Genomic DNA, 22,027 nt, shown 5'->3' on the forward strand with positions numbered 1-22,027 from the left:
AAGCAAACCTTCTTATCAACCTGTTGGACCAAGTTCATTACATGAACTAGTTCAAAGTTCAATTCACAAATTTCAGTTCATATTTCAAAAATGAACTAGTTCTTTTTTTCCCCATATGTTGCTGCGAGCTTCTTTTTTATTATTAGGCTATTATTATTGCCACAGCCCATATACAACCACAGATAACAATCATTTTATCGACGGGCAAAGTTTGCACAGACATGTAAGATTTTCCCATCCTCACCGACCTCATAAAAGCCTTTTAAATGATCTTACGACACCTCCTCGGTTCACAGACACTAGAATGAACGAGTTCACTGTAACGTTCATCAGGCAGTAATACAGTAGGCTACGTTCAGTTCACGTTCGCCCAAAATATGAACGAGTTCATTAACTATCGTTCATTGAACGCGTTCAGACACAACACATATTACAAGATCAAAATGATTATTCTCACATTGTTTTAGAGCAGGGATATCCAACACGTCGCTCGCGAGCTATCAGTAGCTGTGGGCTGATTGGGTGGTGGTAGCTCGCCTGTTCACATATCGCGCTCACATATTTTGCACGCTCAAGTACGTTTCAAACATAGGCGCATTTTTTCATTTTTTCCAGGCGCAGTATTTGTACTTCGTGGTTGTCTATGACAACTATTGACAACAAACCCACGGTAAGCTGTCACGAGACTATATATGGTAGCCCATAAGGGATAAAAATATTAATAATAAAAATAACGCGGCAAACGCAACGGCGGGCCACACTAACCTTAAACTTTAAAATCAAGTAGGGGGCCACAAAATATCGGGCCGCGAGTTTGAGACCTCTGGTTTAATGAGACCAAAGATAGACTTATACACAAGACGAGTTATACGTCAAGGTTTATCCACTAGACTAGAGAGATCAGAGCCGGCGGCAAACGTCAGAAGCACTAGCCGAGGATAAGCTGTTCCAGTCGGGGTTGATCTCGCTGAGTGTCCGCTGAAGGCTTGGATGTCAGAACTCCGAAAACGTCAGATGCATTTTACAATATAGGTGCTATCTTTATAAATAAACTACAGATTTGAGATTTAAACAACCACATTCTTGCCTGAAACACTCTTAAAATTGCATTTCATGACTCAATAACAGTAGTATTTTGATATTTCGCGGATTTTCTCCTCTCCCATTGACGCTTGCTGGTTGGTGCGAGGTGCATTCTGGGTTACCTGGCTATCTCAAGTCCACACAAGTCACCTCTCGATGCATCCTCGGTAAACGGGGCGGATCAAGGATCACATCCGGGGATTTGAAGTGGACTTGGCTAGATGCGAACTTTGAATTGGAACAGTACTGCGGCAGCGACTGATGACGTTTCACAAGTCCACAAGAACACAAGTACAGAAAAGTACGCATATTGAGAAACGGCCTCAGTGTTCATTTAATACTTCTAGAAAAGTTAATGAGATAATTAAGTGATAATTAAATAATTAAGCTACAGCGGGAGTGGCTTTATTGCATCAGATACATGTCACTTTACTCACAGCTGATTGGTCCAGTTTGGGTTTGCAATCTCTAACAGAATAAAACCTGCTCCGGAAGTGTAGCGTAACTCCTGTTTCACACATACTCCGATTGTAGTGGGTATTTATTTTTTACGTACCCAAGCGGTCCGGCAATGCGTTTCAGCGATCCTTTCCACTCGTTTCTATCATTTCTATTATTGCTGCACGCACTGAATTAAAGGAATGAACACAGACGGACGGGTCTGAGGCTGAGACTGAGTGCTGTGTGGAGACGTGTCTGCCCTGGATGACTCAGTGAGTGGGCTCACTGTTGACCAATGCTGAAAAAGCTGTCGATGGTGCGGCTCTGTGACTGCTGCTTATATATGCTTGCAATTAAAATTGACAGGACTGAATGACTAGGCTCCTCCCAAAACTACATTAAGAACTTCATTACTTTGTTGCTTTCTTATGCATCTCGCTATCATTTTTGAATGTCCATTTACACAGAAATTAAGCGACACTGGATTTTTGTCACATGGGTTTTCTGCATTGACAGTATTATATTGACTTCTTTAAATAACAGGTCTTTATCTGCCTCCAAATTCCTGCTGTGATTAGGCCCTTACGCAAAAAAAAAAAAAAAAAAAAAAAATTCTCTATATATCAATGATTAATATTTTAAATGATTCAATGGTATACAGTATAGAGAAGAATATATTGTCTTAATATATTACGATATATATTAAATAAAACAAAGAATTGCAGTTTTTTATATATTGAAAAATGTGACCATATTTTTGTCAGGAATAATAAGTCGTAGGATTCAATTGCAAGCAAAAAAGTACTAAAGTATTTAGCCAAGATACTATCACTGTACTGAGGAGGGCACAGCCATTACTTTTAAAATATAGCAATTATAGTCTTAATGGTGTTTGGCCAATCCATTAAAATTTAGAAGCAGAACATGCTGGGAACTAGAAATCTCTTGTAACCACTGATTGTAACTCATTCCGTGAGTGTTTATGCGTATGTGTGTACTTTATGAATATTACTGTAGCAAAGGTATGTTGTTGTGGGAAGGAGGAGACGGGAACTGGCGAACGTTCAACGTATTTTAAAAAACAAATACAAAATGAAAGTAAAGGCGGCAGCCCCTCACGGTCGTCTGGTGCACACATGAAAAAAGATCTACAAAAAATGAAGTAAAATCCAGTAGGGCTGTGTATCACCAACAATGTCACGATACGCATCACGATACTAAAGCCACGATACGATATGTATCACGATATGGATCAATTTGGAATGTAATTGAGCTGAGTTTAGTAACAGTGCTATAACAGTTGTGATAACTGAAAAACTATTTATTTTTTATGTCATAAAAAAAAAATTGTTAAATAAAAATGCTGAGAGTGGCTCTTCCTTCTGCTTTTAAAGTCTGCCTAAATATCTGAAATGACAATTAGTGACACTGAAGCATGTCTACACTGCTATATGACTAAACAAACTTAAAACATTCCATAAAAGCAAAAAAGAGAACAACTTAAATTTAACTTTGTTTTCTCAACAGCTAGTATGTAGCAATTTGGTCTTAAGTGTTTAATGTGCACCAAACAAAGTAATTTCTTCTATGTTGAAATCATTTAAATGATTACATTTTCAGATTTTTATGCAGAAACAACAATTGATTGACATGCTCAGGGTGAAGAGAGTGACAGCAGAATATCTCAAAACGCTAATGCTTATAACCATAATAACCAACTGTGTTTAGAGGATACTTACCAAGGCTGAAATTTGACATAATTTGGAGTGTTTAGTCTGTTAAAGCGATATAATCTCGTGAGCTGTGTGTGAGGCGGCTTTACTCTAGTCTAAATGAAGGCAGCGAAAACCAACTCTCAGAGAGCGCGCAAGTACTGAACAGTTTAACGTCGTTTGAATACAGTGTTTCCTCTACATTCATTCTCCCGTGGCGGGCCGCCACACTTAAAATCCTCCCGCCACGGCTGCAGCTTCTCAGTGACGTCCGATATTCTGCATAGTATTATGTTATTTTGTTAAGCCCCACTAAAGGCATAAAAAACTTAATAAAGCACAATCAAGTTTTCACCCTATATTCCAAGACTTCTAAAGCAGTGGCGGCTGGTGAAAATTATAGTAGGGGGGGCTGAATAAGAGGGGGGTCTGGGGGTTCCCCCCCCGAAAATTTTGAATTTAGTAGATGTGATTTCCTGCATTCTGGTGCATTTTAGGCCTTAGGCCATGCCCTTACCTATACCAATAAAATAACTTAAACCAGTCAATACCAATGGTCAAATAATACAATAATAATAATAACAGTTTGACAGTTAATGATAATGAACAAGTTGAATGTTTATTATGCTCTATGTGCTGACAGAAAAAGTGCAAACGCATAATATTGATAAATTATAATATAGGTAATACAAAAATAATAAGTAATACAACAATCTAGTTTAATCAATCCCCAGCTGTAGACTATATATTTTTGACAATTGGATAATGGATAACAATGTGTTGATACTAGAGAAAGAGAGAGAGAAAAGGCTCTGAAAAAGAGGGTGGGACAACGTTCTTGATTGTAACACCCAAGTATGAGAAGAAAGTTGATTTTAACTAGTATTAAACACAGTAATCTAGCTCAGAACTTAAAAACATCAAAAACAAAGCAAACACACAGGTATTAATATTCCTAAAACTATTTTAATATCAAATGTGTGTGAAACAGTGTTTATGTGTGTGTGAGTGAGTGAGTGACAGAGACAGACAGGTCAATTCCCACGACTAACTTTACATTATTTCCACTCGACGTCACTGGCGCTGCCATTCTGCTCTCATCTGAGGTAAAAAAATGTCCCGTGGTGCGCGTGCACGGTGCACTCCCCTAATCTGATACTGTGGGCGATATTTTCAGCGCCCCCAAACCATAAAATTTGACGGCGCTGATTGGCGAAATATAAACTTTTTTGCATAGCAACCGGGGAATCATTGGCTTAAATTCCAGCACTGTGGGGCTGAGCGAACTGGCGCCCGGAGAAGACAGCCTATTGGCTATACTACTGATACATGATAAAAGTAACGAAAGTGAATGCAAATATCATTCTGGTGAGTTCAAAACACTTTTAAAAGTAAAACCATTATTAGCAAATAATTAACACAGATTATTTTTCAAAATGATAAATTATAATATATATTAAAAAAACAGACAAACAGGTCGGAGGGAGGGCGGCGCCCCAGCGCCCTCTATGGGCGAGCCGCCCCTGTTCTAAAGTCATTGCATAATGTGTAATTTTAGTCGCTAAGTTAAAGTTAACGGAAAGTCATCTCGCCTCAGTCTCCATTCAGAATTCACACAGCGCTTCGCGTTCGTTTGCGACACGACGACACTCTCTTCAAGGTCAATATTCCCATTATTATACTTCATTTGTAGATAAAGCATAAAGGTCTATGGTTTTCATAAAATGACTTTATCTTGCTGGAGTGGAGTTTATTGCCCATACCTTTCACATTCCCTTTATGTAAGATTACAGCATGGAGTCGAGAGAGTGCTATTGTTCTTCATGCGCACTGAAATTTAAAACTGTTAAAAGAAAAGGTTCAAAAAACTGTTGCATATAGAATACACTAAGCATTAGTGCTGCACGATTAATCATATCGCAATCGTAATAGCGATCTCAAACCTATGCAATTATATAACGCAAAATGCCGCGATTTTATATGAAATAAACAAATTAGGGCTATTAACGCAGCATCTCTTCTTTTTTGTCATCCTTTGACTAGTGTTACACGATCCTGTTCTTATTCGTGCAAATGCCTTTTCGCATTTTGCACGACAAGAACTGAAAAGCTGCCTGTGAATGCCCTAAATGAGACTCGCAGAAAGACGCGCGCCATAATGCGCATGCACTGACGCGTGCCAGATTACAGTTACCTTTCGAGCTTGAACGAACAATAACACACACAATTATGCCAAAATGTCGTTTTGTCGAGTATCTTCATAACGTAAGAAAAGTCTTAAGGACGAAAAGAGTTGTGCTATGAGGCGCATGTGAGATCCGCGTCTCGGCAACGGGTTCTCTTAAAGCGCCAGCAGCGAATAAAGCTTTCGTCAGTCAAGTTAAAAGAATAAAGGGAAATTAGAAAATTACTCACTGATCTTGACTAAAGAACTTTTGTAGCTTTAATAAGGATTATTCTATATATAATTTATGATTCATGCAGCACATACTGTTTGATAACTTTATTCAATTTCTGTATCCTACCTGCAGGAAGGGCACAGGTAAATATGGTTTTTATTATGGGTTTATGTGGGGATTGTTTGAAGTTCACTTAATTTAAAATTTGTTAAATTTTTTTTTAGCCTAATAATTTTTTAAAAAAAGTTGATAGCTTTCACTGTAATGATGGTTTGGTTGATGGTTTATTGATCATTATAGGTGTTATCAATCATTTAGTTGTTGTCTGTAGTTTGAGTTGAGAAATAAACATTAATACACAGAATGATCACTAATCTGTGTGTGCATTTTACTTTAGAACCAAGCAAGTTGGACTCATGAAACCATTTTATTATATCGGAATCGCATATCACAATTGCAATATTGACCTCAGTAATTGCAATGGCAATATGACATTTTCCCCAAATCGTCCAGCCCTACTAAGCATATTATAGATATAATCCCTTCGCTATGTTCTTTTCAATGTGAAGCATTGCTTGCTGTGACTTGGTGTTGCTTCAAGTGCATCATTCTGCACACGGGATGCGCATGATCGATTATAATACTTTGGGGAGACAAGGCCCCCCACCGGGGAAATGGGCCTGCCCCCACCGCTTGGAAAAATCCTAGAGGAAACACTGGAATATTTAAACTGGTAAGACTTAAAGACGCGCAAATGGTAAACTTTAGTCACGATGCAAAGCTGGCCCGATTAAGCAAGTGAATATTCCCTCATGTCCTGACTCCTAAACGCGAGTGTGTAGTTTCACCGGCTGCAGCGCTGGATGCTTGCCTTGAGCAGCCGTTTGAGAGATGAGAGAGCAGACGCAGCACCATTGAACTCGCGCTGTTGCTGAAATTGCGTGTCACGTTTTCAAACTACTGATTTTATTTTATAATACAAAATAAAAGCCTAAGTGAATCGACGAAAACCCGCGACGCAATATCCGCGACGAAATTCGAGCCCTGAATTGGCTTCATTCAAAAGCACAACAGTATTGATACGGCAGCTGCTGTATCGATACGCGCATCGCCAGGAGTTTATGGCGATATATCGTTGTATCGATATTTTGAGCACAGCCCTAAAATCCAGGCCTGATCCTCTCTCGTCCTTCACTGTCATTGCTCCTCCTTTTATGCTTCTGAAGCTCCTCCATGAGAGATATGAGATACGGTCATCAGTAATCACACATTCTCTCATGGCTCTCTGCCTTGTCCTGCTGGCCACAATTACATGTTATGCTATTTTTATCTTCCTTTGAAAATATTTTATGTATCATTACATGGCCAATGGATATATTGCAGTATATTGAAAAATATAAGCCATAGTTTCCCATATATAGAAATGTATTAGTAATACATTGCATTGTATTTTGTAGTATATTCCCATATATTTTTGTTATGTAAGGGGGGAGATGTACAAATTGTAAAATATTGGAGGGGAACAGAACCTTGAAGAACTTTGTCATGAAATCAAATAGATTTCTTATTTGTAAAAGGGGTTTATTAAACAAACACTTCTTTATCATTTTGGTTTTGGTATGATTTTTAATAACGTCTTTCCATATTAAAGATATTTACATATTTTCTCTATTTTGATAAATGTATTTTCTGTTTGTTTTAATGTGTTTTCAGTGGTGAGAGATCTGACTGGATCAGAGATGTGTCCTGTCAGACCAGCACATCCTCCTCCTGTCAGAAACACATCAGTCATCGTGACACAGAAGCAGCCCTGCAGCTCGATTCTCACCAGCCAGTGCATGATGATCTTCAGAGAGTCAAAGACCAGCACAAAACCAGCATGAAGAACAGATATGAAAGCGTATTTGAGGGAATCAAACTACAAGAGAATCAGACTCTCCTGAACAGGATTTACACACAGCTGTACATCATAGAGGGAGAGAGTGAAGGAGTGAATGAAGAACATGAGGTGCTACAGATGGAGAAAAGTTACAAGACCCTCCAAGACACTCCAATCAACTGCAATGACATCTTTGATCCTTCACCTGAACCAGGATATGAGGAGAAGAGAAGAGAGAAGAAAGACAAAATCAAGACTGTTCTTACTAAAGGCATCGCTGGAATCGGGAAAACCGTCTCTGTGCAGAAGTTCATTCTGGACTGGGCCGAGGGAAAAGCCAATCAGGATGTAGATTTCATGTTTGTGCTTCCATTTAGAGAGCTGAACTTGATTAAAGATCATCAGTACAGTCTTCACAGACTTCTGCTGGACTTTCATCCTGAACTTCGAGATCTGGACTCAGAGATGTATGATGAATGTACAGTTGTGTTGATCTTTGATGGTCTGGATGAAAGCAGATTGACACTGATGTTTTCAGACAGTGAGAAAGTTTCTGATGTGACTGAGTCTTCATCTGTGGGTGTGTTAATGTCAAACGTCATGAAAGGAGATCTGCTTCCCTCAGCTCTCATCTGGATCACCACCAGACCAGCAGCAGCCAATCAGATCCCCTCCAAATACATCAACCGTGTGACAGAAATTCAGGGATTCAATGAGCCTCAGAAGGAGGAATATTTCAGGAAGAGAATCAGTGATGAACATCAAGCCAGCAGAATCATCTCTCACATCAGAAGAGCAAGAAGCCTCCACATCATGTGTCACATACCCGTCTTCTGCTGGATTTCAGCCACTGTGCTTCAAAACATCCTGAAACAAGATCTGAGTGCAGAAATCCCTCAAACTCTGACTGAAATGTACATACACTTCCTGCTCATTCAAACTCATATGAGGAACCAGAAGTATGAAGAGAGAGATCCAGAGAAACTCCTGCAGTCCAACAGAGACGTGATTGTGAAACTTGCTGAACTGGCTTTCAATCAGCTGATGAAGGGCAATGTGATGTTCTATGAGGAGGACCTGATTGAGAGTGGCATAGACGTCACTGACGCCTCAGTGTATTCTGGGATTTGCACTGAGATCTTTAGGGAGGAATCTGTGATTTATCACAGGAAGGTTTACAGCTTTGTACATCTGAGCTTTCAGGAGTTTTTTGCTGCACTGTATGTGTTTTTCTGTTATTTACACAAGAAGAGTGAAGTTATGAAAGAGTTCCTCACAGAAAAGTTCAGAAAACAGTGTGAAAATGTTCCTCTGGATGTGTTTCTGAAGGATGTAATGAATAAAGCCTTGGTGAGTAAAAATGGACACCTGGATCTTTTACTTCGATTCCTTCATGGCATCTCACTGGAGTCCAACCAGAGACTCTTACAGGATGTGCTGATTCACACAGAGAACAACCCAGAGAGCAACAAGAAAATAATCCAAAACCTCAAACGAGGTCAAAAAAACAACGTCAGTCCTGAAAGATGGATGAATCTGTCACACTGCTTGATTGAGATGAAGGATCATTCTGTTCTTGAAGAAATGCAGGCATTTTTAAACTCTGAAACAAAAACAAAAAGTCTCTCTCTTGCACAATGCTCAACATTGGCAAACATGATCCTGATGTCAGAGGAGGTGATGGATGAGTTAAACTTCATGAAGAACATCAAATCAAAAGAGGGTAAATGGAGACTGGTACCTGCTGTGAGGAACTGCAGAAAAGCTCTGTGAGTGTGAAAATATACAAATCTGCAGGAACAAATGCCATTGTCCTAAATGAGATATGCTTTACCTTATGAGTTATTTTGAACCTTAATATATAGTAAATGCATATAGTTTAACACCGCTTGCCCCTTCAGATGCTCTGACAAAAACTTTTACTGTTTAATGCGTTTGATACATATTTTCCTCAGTGCATGACTTACATTTCACAGGTATATTCTCCATATGTAAATGTTGGAAGGCCATGCAAAAATATTTCCATTTTGCTATCAGGAGTGGACAAACCTTATGCAATCAAGTCTTCAGTAAACTTTAGAGACTTCAGTGAACAAGTGCTGCTGCACGCCATACAGACATACTGTAGCATAACAGAATAGGAGCGGCATAATTATGACTGAAATATATATTTTTCTATAATATTTGTTGTTGGAAATTAAATGTGCTAAATGTAGAACTGTAAACTACAAGACTACAAGTAAATGTGTTTTTTATAATATAAGTCTGTAAAGTGACCATTGTAATGGAGTATCATATACTGGCTAATATACTGAGCTCATATCAGTAAATGTATGCCTCTTATCAGTTACCGTTTAATCTGTGCTTTTATTATTTATTTTCATTTGCAGAGAATTTAGCTTCAGTTTAAAAAAAATAATTTGGTTTTTAGATTATAATATTGTTGTTACAATGTTAGAATGATTTTTTTTTGCACAATATACAGTACACTCTTAGAAAAAAGGGTTCTATATATGTAGCATAGGGTTTTTTACTCAACTCCAAAGGACATTTTATGCTAAAAAAGGTTCAATAATGACAAGAAAGAACACTTTTGGCACAAAGGTTCTTTAAAGGCTATTATTCATTCTTATACCATGGTCTGGGTTAATACTCGATTCTGATTGGCTGCAGGGTGTCCGTTAAAAAGTGATAGAGGACACCTAGTAAAGTAGTTCTGGTGAAACTGCCTGTTTACCATTCGAAATTAATAAATAAATGCGCTGCCTACAACAGCTGTGAGTAACCATAGCAACAGGCAGTCAAATTATCCGTTAACAATTTGCTCTATCAAAACAAACATCTAACGTTAGTTAGATATTACATAGCCTACTAATTAGGGCTGTCGCGGTTATGGAATTTCCCTTGCGGTAATATTGAGTGGCTCAATAGCGCGATATGCGGTATTACCGCCATTTATTTATTTAATTTATATGTTTTTGTTGCTATATAAATAAAGTTTACGATGTGGACAAAAACGAGGACATTTTCAGTAAGCATTGTAACCGAAACTAAACAGCGTCTACAGTTTATGCGCATTGAAAGACTTTCACTCAGCGCGCATATTGTTATGACAACGGACTTTGAGCGAGTCATTGAACCGTTCATTCAACGAACACGTTTAAAAAAGCTGATTCATTAAAAGAGATGTAAAGAAACAATATGTTAATTATTTCTCACATTGATGTTCAACTTTTCAAGGCTCAGCTGAGCAGCAATGCGTCGCATGGGCAACGCTGAAGCTCAGGCCCGGCGCCACGAGGGGGCAAAAGGGGGCATTGCCCCCTCAGATCTCATTTGTGCCCCCTCAGTTTCATTTTTGTATTCATGGTTACAAATGAAATGTTTAACCTTTTGAGCGGTACAGTCCCATAAGGGATGTAAAATGTTCAGTGACGTGACATCACTACCAGATTCGCGTTGGTTGGCACTGAGCCAGAGACGGACGGACAGCGCTGTCATATATCAAAACTATGCAGTGTTTCAACCTCATAATGTTTATTTTAGGTTTCAGACATTGAAATTCACTTAAGCACTAGTAAAACAGTACATTTGGAGTTTGTAAAATACACACGGATGTCTGTGGAAGCAGCAATAACAATCTATTCAAATATAATTTGCCAACGTGTGTTATTCATATCAGACAAACATAGTGGAAATGACTATAAAGTTTACTTTATTCTTCTCACAGTTCACCGGCCACTTTCTTGCATATATCTCGGGAGAAACTGATGATGACTGACAGGACTCTCTGAACTGCGGCGCAAATAAATGTGGTGTCGTCTCACGTTATAGATAAAGATCAAGATTATTTATAAAGGTTTTAAACAACCAAACACACTCACTTACACATTTTTGACATTTGGAATATCAGATAGTTGATGACATGGTAAGCAAGTTTGTGAATATTTTAAATAAAAAAGGAAAAATGAAATAAAAGCGATACACATCTGTCATTCATTGTGGCTATGGTGTCACGTGACAAATATGACGCGTTGCCATGGAAACATTAAGGGGGAACGTTCTAAAATAAAAACTCACTCTGGGGAGTAAGTCGGAATATTTTAAACTTAAGCATGAAAGAGTTTATATATGAATAAAAAATTATGCTGGCTTATCTTTTTATTAAGCGGTTGCATACGGAGTGTGTTATGGAGCGCTGCATTTAAAAATCTGTTGTTCCAAAGCAAGGTGTGTTGATTGTTCATTGATGGTATAAAGTTAAGCCCCCTTAACAATTTCACATGCCCCCTCAGTCATTTAATCCTGTAGCCGGGCCTGCTGAAGCTGATGCTTCACTTATTAGAGACCCATTGATTCAATGCGTGACTCACTGATTTTATTTCGTGACTCACTGATATTATTAGAACGTTAAAATGATGATGCAACAAATATTTCGCTTCCCTTTGACACGACAAGCTTTTCACGACTTTAAAGACAGAGGCAGGTAATTGCACGCGCTCTGCTGATCTCTCTCATTCACTATCTGTGTGAAGCCTGTAGGCTACACATCACCATGATAAACAGTCTTGTTATCATTATGAACTCGTTTAACATTTAATACACATGCATTACGTTCAAAACAAGAAGGGTATAGCCTTATAAAAAAAAAAACGTGAATATCGCGGTTGCTGCGGTTACGTGCAATCCTCTGCGGTTGTCTTGTCAGAAGCGCGGTACTACAATATTGCGGTTACCGCGACAGCCCTATTACTAATACAACAATGAGCGACTTCGTTATTTCTTAAAATTTATGGACAATATGACAACTTTGACGACTGGGATGCTGCTGAAGAAAGAAAAAATGTAAATAAAACGGAGAAACGTCACAAAGAAAATTACACGCTGCTGCTCTGAATGAGACCCTGTGGGAGTTTTACGCAGCTGTCCAGACAACCAAGGCAGGAGGAGAGTACAGCGTTTCAAGCCTAAGAAGCCTGTTTGATTAATTGTTTTATGTGTAAAAAAAATAACTATGCCTACCTTTTGTGTTTCATGAAAAAAAAATGCATTTTTTAACCTGAATAGTTCTACATGCTGAGCGGACTATAAATATCTCCGGTTGCTAAATAAACCAGGCAAGTTATTATTTGTAAAAACGAGATTTAGCCTAATTAAAATATAAACTAGCAGCTAATGTTTTAAAAATGTTTTATTTGGCAAGTGACCATGGTATAAGCGGGTTAATGCCCTTCGAGGTGTCCATTGTCAGGTTTTAATGGACTTCGGCGGAGGCAACCGTCCTCTGTTGCGCGTCGGCCGGTTCACGCCGGTTGCTAAATAAACCAGGCAAGTTATTATTTGTAAAAACGAGATTTAGCCTAATTAAAATATAAACTAGCAGCTAATGTTTTAAAAATGTTTTATTTGGCAAGTGACCATGGTATAAGCGGGTTAATGCCCTTCGAGGTGTCCATTGTCAGGTTTTAATGGACTTCGGCGGAGGCAACCGTCCTCTGCTGCGCGTCGGCCGGTTCACGCCTCGCCGACGTCCATTAAAACCTGACAATGGACACCTCGTCGGGCATTAACCCTTACATATATTACATTATTCTGCACCATTTTGTAGTTATGGTTAAATTATTGTTTATTAAACTGTTGTAGTAACTTAATATCACATTTTAATCATGCAGATTTTTGGAGGATAGAAACTGAAATGACACTCTTTGTGTGATATTGATTAATTACATTTTTTTAACCCCCATATCTTGAATTTTGTGATCATTCACATGCATTGCATTTTAGGGGTTCCAAATACGTAGCGCTTTAGAACCTTTTAAGGTTCTATTTAGAACCTTTTCTTCTAAGAGTGTATGTATATTTTGCATAGCCTACTTGGTTACATTATCTTTTTTTTCATAGCCTTCAACATGTAAATTGTTTGTAGGACAAAATTGGGCAGGATATGAATTAACATTTTATTTTATTTAGAAATTTCTAAATGAGAAAATACCAAAATATCAACATGACATCATGACTTTTGCGTAAACATATACGCCACTTTCGAGTCAGGTGGCGTGTTATCTCCACGCATTTTGTGCTATCCGCGTGTATCCGCGTGTATGCGTATATGTCTACGCCATTAACGTCCGCGTCATTCCGCGTGTCTGAACACGCAGTCAAATCTCCAGTCATAAATGCCATTAACCCTAGTGACGGTTAAGTTTAGGGATGGGGTTGAGGTAAGTTATATCTTTTTTTTACCTAGGATGGTAAGGGAACAGTCATAAATGCCATTAACCCCAGTGACGGTTAGGTTTAGGGACGGGGTTGAGGTAAGTCATATATTTATATAACGTTAAGTCAACGGCGTTCATAAACACACTGAAAGGCGATTATGCTACTTGATAGCACGCCAAAAATGGAAATACGAATTGTCATACACACGCTACTTCATGAGATCAGTCTGAAAATATTTATATTGTATTATGCCATTCAGCCAAAAAAGAAAAAAAGAGTAATTCATGGATTTGTATTCACTAGCATAATACTGTACAAATAGTACTGTGCATACATTTTCAAGCAAATTAATACTATTAGTTCTCCTTTTTCAGATTAACAGCCTGTAATCTCACTGATCAGCACTGTGAAATTGTGGCTTCAGCTCTACACTCAACAAACTCCCCCCTGAGAGAGCTGGACCTGAGTAACAATCACCTGCAGGATTCAGGAGTGAAGCTGCTCTGTACGGGACTGAAGAGTCCAAACTGTCAACTCAACATACTGAGGTTTGACCTATACATGTATTCATTCAATGTGTTAATATTCAAGTACAGTTCCCTGTCTAGAATTTTAAAGAAGAAATATGAGATATTCCACTTTGACAAAACAAGTGTCCCACAGTATTGCCTGAATGTAATTTTCTTCAGAAGACGTATTTTAATGTTCTTCTTCCCAGTTTTAATTTTTATTTTTTTTTTTAAATTATATAATTATTATATGTGACCCCGCCTGTGGAACCCCGGCTAAAGTTGCAGAATCTAATTATGAATAAAAGAGCGTCAAAGTAGTCATACCCATAAAAATGACAAAAATAGGTAATGTGTGTTTATTGCTGTAAATGATAGATTATTACAAGGGTTTTGAGATTCAATACTCAAATTTTAATTTATAACATGATAAATACTAAAATTAATGATTTTATTGACACTACGTTATACTTTTGCGCAGCAAAAAAAAAAACCGGACGCGGGCTTTAACATTGATTTCAATCGTATCCGGGTTTATTTTTCAGCGCAACAACACTTGCTGATTCCTATCATTCAGTTCAGGAACTTCTTTTTGACTTATTTTCTATTAGAAAGAGTAAACAGACCTTAAAATCAATCCGCACGAGTGGCAATCAGGTCAACACAATGGAAAAAAAGCGACTTCACTTCAGCCGGCCGGTTCAGATCTCTCTGGAGGTGTTTACGTGTCATCGCCAAACATTTAACTTAAGAACAGCTTATGTGTTTTGTAGCTCTGTATTCTGCCAATAATATTATTATATTATATTATATTTTTGTCTTATAAGTGTCAATAATATAATTCGTTTGCTGGATTAACTGTTAACTGCGTCGTTTTGACATCTGACATGGCAGCACCGAAGCATGTGCAAGAACGTAAAATGTCTGATTGCTTAAACAGCTTGTTAGATATTAATCTCGGTGGAATTGGCCAAATTATGATTTAAGCGGTTTTATAGCGGATTATTTTCTGGAGGATAATCGTGATGGTGAACAGGACACATTCTTTGACGAAACTGAAGAGGAATTTGACGGTAAGTTTTTGTCATTATAATTTTTTTAATGCTGAATATGTAATATACTGTCAGTGCCAATGTAATGCTAACACAGAATTCAAACTATGATGCAAACATAGTGGATTTAAATGTTAATTACATTTGTTGGTTGGAATTGAGTCAGCTTAAATTAATTACTTTTATGACATGATCTTTATGTTTGATTACTCTGAATTGAAGCCAGGGCCATGTAGCCATACCTGTTTCTTGTCCCTATGCCCTCCCCTCAATTAATCAGATCCAGTCTAATATTTTCATATAAAATGCTTCATTATTCATTTTAAATGTGGATTTAAAATGGATAAATCCCCCCGCCCCCCATGTTTAGTTCTCCATTTAGGTCTCTTGCTTTGAATTGAAAAAAATATCCTTGTTTTTTCAGGCAGTGACCAACATGATGATGAGGACGAGCCAGTTTTGGTGATTGAACCTCAACCTATTATAGACTGGCGAATCTGAAGAGGGAACACCAACAAGAAGAATTTGCTTCTAATGCTGGAAGTCCAGATGTGAAACTGAAAATAAGTTTCTCTTGCAACTGCAAGTATTTCAATGCTGAAAAGTGTTCTTCATTTTTCAAGGAGGGAGGGTTGCTGTCACTCAGGATGAGTCATTTGTAGATGGACAATACTGTACTAGACATGGTAGTTTTAGTACAAATACGAAGTCACTTGCACTCTGGGGAAGAAACCACTAAATCAAAAAAAGGATCACAGACTTTTGTGAATAGAATCTATGAGATTATTAAATATTTTGCATCTAGAAAATTTTAGAATGTGTACGAAATTTGAGACTGACCTGTTAAAGGGATAGTTCACCCAAAAATTTGAATTCTGTCATAATTTACTCACCCTCATGTTGTTCCAAACCTGTATGAGTTTCTTTCTTCTGCTAAACACAAATAAGATATTTTAAAGAATGCTGGTAACCAGACAGTTGACGGCACACATTTATTTACATAGTGTTTTTTCGCCTCCTACTAAGTCTGTCAACGCCAACTGTCTGGTTACCAGCATCCTTTAAAATATCTTATTTTGTGTTAAACAGAAGAAAGAAACTCAAACTGGTTTGGAACAACATGAGGCTGAGTAAATAATGGCAGAATTAAAATTTTTGGGTGAACTATCCCTTGACTTATTTTTTAAATTTTTTTTAAAAAAGTTTTTTTTTACTCCAGATTTACTCAATGTTACACCGTGGCCCAGTAAGAGAATGAGATTTTCTGCCGTAATTTTACATGTTAATTATTTGATAGTGATATATTATTGATATTATATTTGCACTGATATTTAATTTTACTAATAAAGTTATACAAATCATTCCACTGAATTGACATGATAATTGTTGCTACAATCAAGCTCTTGTGATGGCCCCATTCGTTTCAATGTTTTTAGCTTTTTGGACATGCACATCATAATAAATAGGCCTGTTTTATAAAACTTTAAGAATTTTCCCCAAAATGTGTCATATATCACTAAAAAAGGGAGAATCTCAGCTTTAATGTGGTATATGGCACATATGGAGGATAATTATGGATCAAATGTGTTGCAGTTTTAAAAATAAGCTTTTTTAAAAAATGGAATTTCTCCAAAACATGATTTTCTGAGCCCGGAATTTAGCAAATCTTTGACACAGCCTTACTCAGTCAATATTAAAGATATCAAGGTTATATTTTCACAGAATGTTCTTTACATTATGTAGGATGATTGTATGTAGAAAACAGTGAATCACAAAAAAATGACTTTAGCTGGGTTTTCACAGGCAGGGTCACATATTGTATTTATTTTTTGGCTAAGGTAAGAGAAATCTTAATATTAGCAATAAACGGCACATACGGGCCAGACAGGGTGTGCCACCACTGCTTTAATGGTTTAAAATATGTGAAAAATGTGTTTTTGAGCAATTCATTGTGATAGCATATTCTAGTACACCCCAAAAACAAGACTTAATAATAGGACCCTTTAAAGTGAAAATAATTATACTGTGATGTATTTCGTTATTATGAAATAAAATTTGTTTCATATAGGCCACAGCTGGCTGCTCACATAACTGCATATTGGTTAGAGCATAAAATAATTTGATTTGTTTTTTAAACTTTTTGCAGTGTTGTATTAATAGTCCTGTATACGGGGTGCTGCAGGACCCTCAGTATACCCATATCCTGCATCCCTGCCGCTGTATCACAAATCCTAGAAAAAATATCTGAAACATTTGTTAAAATGAAGCACAATAACATGAACATTTACTGTTGTTGTAGATTATCTCGGTGTATGGTGACAGAGGAAGGTTGTGCTGATCTGGCATCAGCTCTGAGTTCAAACCCTTCACACCTGAGAGAGTTGGACCTGAGCTACAATCACCCAGGAGATTCAGGTGTGAAGCTGCTCTCTGATACACTCAAACATCTGGACACACTCAAGTATGTTGATCATGTCTGCTGTGTGTATGTGAATGGTGGCATTTCATTGTTTTTGTTATTGTCACAGAAGACAAAAAATGAAACGAGAATTCAAGTGCAGATAGGATATTTATTAAATAAATAAACAAACTAAAAGTCTCCGTGGGGGAAAACAAGACAGGCATATGGCATTACACAAGAAACACGAGGGAACATGGACAACGAACCAGCACAGGACTTGTTCTTTTAGAGTTTAACTGGCGGTTGACAAACCAACTTAAGGTGCATTTACCGCCACCTACCGGACAGGAGTGTGGTCGTCGAGAATAGTCAGAGGGAATGCCAAGGGTCTCAAACTCAACTTAACTGGGGGCCGTTGGAGGTAGAGTCTGGGTCAGGCCGGGCCACATCAAGTATTCCACAAAAAATAGGATTCAAGTATTCCAAAAATGGAGCACAACTGATCCGAATGTTCTCAATCTTTATTATTAACGGTTCTTCTGAACTGTTCCTCTGAATTTGAACATTCCTTTCTGAACATGATTGGTTCTTCATGAGCTGTCCTTCTGACAGCTTTCTTTGTCTTTTTCTTGTAACTTACACAACGCATCTTTGCGATGCTTAATTTTACAAACATTCTTTTTCTTTTTTCCAAACACATCTTTGTGATGCTTATATTTGCTCATGTCCTTTTTATTTTCTTTATACAACATAATATGATATTGAATGTGTTTTGGAAGGCACTTTCCATTTATTATATTTTAAAAAAAAAACAATTATTCAGGGTTCGTACGGGTGCTTAAAATCCTTGAAAATGCTTGAATTTTGATGTTGTGTTTTCGAAGGTTTGAAAGGTGCTTAAATTTTGGATAAAATGCTTGAAAGTGCTTGAAATTGTAACTGTTTCTTTCACAACAAATACCTATCTGACTGAATATTTTGTTTATTAAATGGCAAAATAAATCGTTTGCTGCAGCCCGAGCGCGTTTGTTACCGGCGCCCCCCGCAGCGTTGGCCTTGTTTCACACTCAACTTGATTCTATCAAATCCTGGTGCGTTTGCGTGCATCTTATGTCATCACAAACGTGCACGACGCATGATAGAAAACAGAACACGGGTCAATATATTGTGTTGTTATTATGCGCAGCTGAGTGAACAACAGGTTTACTGTGTATCGCATTTGGCTCTCTGCTGATTGCAAACACAGGAGACAGTGGACTTCTAATAATTTGTTAGGCTGAGTCCACGCGCTATATGTGTGTGCGAATACACTGTAGACTTACTCTCGCTCGTATCCAAGGTAAATCATCAACACTATCATCCCTTATACATGTGTTTTTATTTTACGTCATAATCAGCTAAAAGTAAAACGTATGCACAGGTCACTTTACTAAGTGCGCACCCGAGTCCTGTCCGTGATTCTTTCCCATTCACGCGAACCGCGGCATGGTTCGGGAGCAGCCGAACTCGGAGCACCTCCTCCAGGTAGTCTCGGATTCGGTACCTGAGGCAAAATTACTAAATATGCTGCGCGAATTATACATTTCTAACTCTAAACAATTGGCCTCTGAACCAGCTGATAAAATCTTCATTTGATTCGATCCGTGAAACAACCTGACGCTCAAATCAAATGAACCGATCGCATTTTACTGATGCAAAGGACGCGCGCACACACACACACACTGAGAGGGATCTAGGTGTTTCAGTGTGTACCCCGGCTGTGGTAACATATTAAATAATGACGCAGTTACAAGGTGTGTATAAAATAGATGTGTATAACTGCTTAGTCAACATTAACAGTAGCTGCTGTACGGTTTTCATACTGCTGCTCTCCTTCTCACTTCTGAACTTGACACAACTGATTCTGAACATCTCTTGAAAGCTCCAGGTGACGGGTTGCCAGATATCACAAAAAGAGCAGAACACATCCCTTAAAAAACGAAGTATAATAAGCAGACATGGCAAAAAATGTACCGGGGAACACATTTAAACATAATAGTATTGCTAATATTATCCTACCAAATTAAAAGGAAGTTACTAAATTATTATGAATAGAATAGTTCAAAATAAAATATTTAGATATTATAAACTGATTGATAAGGTAAAGCAATAACATGAGATTGAAAAATGATTCAGCAACACTTTATTTAAAGTTTAATTGCACCTATGAGTTGTATTTAATATCAGTCAGTTGGGGGAAGTTCTTCTAAAAGTTAAAATGTTTTTTTCACTATATTTAGCTATCAAAATAGTTTGCCAAATAAATTATTTGCCAAATAAGAGTCAAACAAGGAAAATAACTTTTCATTTCTGAAGTATTTGGGTTTATTTAGTAGCCTATACAAAGCCCTTTATGATGATTTTTGGAGAATAACTACATGTATAAATAACTATAACGTGAAATATATCGTTACCGTGAAATAAAATTAGTCATACCGTGAAGCAGAATTTTGGTCATACCGCCCACCCCTACTGCATGTCATTTGGATCAAATCCTCTAACAACATTTTGAAAAATAAAACCTGTTTTGCTTCAATATCTGATCCTTCTGCTATTACGAAACACAATTTTGCCTGTTTATTTCATACTATCTCTTTTAATGTGGAAAAACCGCAAAATAATATTTTTTTACTATGTATTGGTTTGTAATTTACGGTGAATAAGGTCCTGGAAAAAAACTTTAAAATGGACCTTGAAAGTGCTTGAAAAGTGCTTGAATTTGACCTTGGAAAAGGTGTACGAACCCTGATTATTGCTTTTGAAATACAAAAATTTGCAGTCATGTCTGCCGTCTTATTGAATTCTTTCTACACATAGTGTCTCAGGCAAACTACTGACTTTGTGCAAATCAAAGCAAACCTTCTTAAGCCTTGTTCACATTACATGATTTTAAAACGTTGGGCTGAACTGTGCGGTTCACACTACATGACTTGCTCTCAGGAGTGTTCAAGTTGTTGAGCTGTTCACACAACACAACACAACGTGATTGACGAGACGTTTATACTTGACGCGCTCGCCGTTGTGCTATTCTATGAAACGACAGGGGGCGACTCGGAGTAATTCTCATCTAAACCACCAGGAATCAGCAGTGAATAAGTAGTTTGCCGTTTTTTGGTAGTTTAATAATTCATAAAAGAGTAAATGCAGTAGGTTTATTGTAGGCTACTTTCACTGCATATAAACTAGTTAAACAACTGAAGCCTTATTGGGGAGTGTTTAAACCTTAATTTCACCAGCAGGGCTCAATTCTGCTATTGTAGGCTCATTGTGTAAATGTAACCAATTACTTTAGACAAGTGCAAACTAGATGCTTAATGCAAATGTGTTCCTGTTCACAAAAAGAGATTTTATGGTCGCCCATCAATGCAAAAGTCTCTGTGTATAGAAGGATCATAAACATGCTGGTACAGATCGTCCCAGTTTGGCCAGATTCGGCTTGAAGTCGTTCATCTTCGGATGCGCCACCGCGCGTGATGTTATAAAAAGTGCTGTGGACGCCGCCAGGCGATATGGGGTTTTGCGCACACAATGCGCACGACCGCTCAAAACGCAATGACGTCATTTTTGCTGCGCGCCCTTCGTGCTCTTGCGGACGCGTCGAGTATAAACAAGGCTTAACTGACGCTTTTGACCATACGTCAACATCCGACGCTTTAGGGCACCCTTTAACGTCAGTTAGAGGACGCTATCTAACCCTAACCCAGACCTAAACGTACCTGCGTCATCTAACTGACGATAAAGGTAAAGCACCAGATGGATTACGCCCTAGGATAGCGTCATCTAACTCAGTGGTTCTCAAAGTGGGGAATAATTTATAACAGCCTACCATTTTTTTTGTTTTTGTTTTTTTCCAGACTATTAGCTGTGTTTTCTTTATCATCTGAAAACCTGCTAGTTATTCCAAAGCAGAGATCTATAGTAACGAAGTAGAACTACTTCACTACTGTACTTAAGTACAAAAAGGCTGTATCTGTACTCTACTAGATTATTGCTTTTTTCTCATACTTTTACTTCAGTAGATATTTATCGATGAGTTTAATACTTCTACTTCGATAATTTTTTTTAATGTTCTGCTAGTTACTCATTACAATTATAAAAATGTAGTGAATCATTCCAAACCCGCATTATCGTTTCCAGAGCGGTAGATGGCTCTGTTATCAGGTTTGATGAAGTTGGCTTTCATGCTACTTAAATCACACGCCCGTTTTATAGGGTAATGGTATTGATTGACACAGACATTGACAACTAATTCAGGGGCTTTCCTGCAATGACATTTTTTTGGCGGCCGCCAAA

The 22,027-nt window shown here is 37.8% G+C and overlaps 1 protein-coding gene across 1 annotated transcript in view; it reads left to right on the top strand.

Annotated features, from left to right (window-relative positions):
• LOC120463065 (uncharacterized) overlaps positions 1-22,027 on the top strand; it is an 80,601-nt gene that overhangs the window by 22,822 nt on the left and 35,752 nt on the right. The window contains 2 exon segments of the mRNA XM_089128874.1: positions 7,349-9,283; positions 14,108-14,281. Coding sequence (XP_088985000.1) covers positions 7,349-9,283; positions 14,108-14,281 — 2,109 coding nt within the window.

This window comes from Pimephales promelas, chromosome 3 (assembly GCF_988280905.1).
Source record: "Pimephales promelas chromosome 3, fPimPro1.hap1.1, whole genome shotgun sequence".
NCBI lineage: Eukaryota > Metazoa > Chordata > Actinopteri > Cypriniformes > Leuciscidae > Pimephales > Pimephales promelas.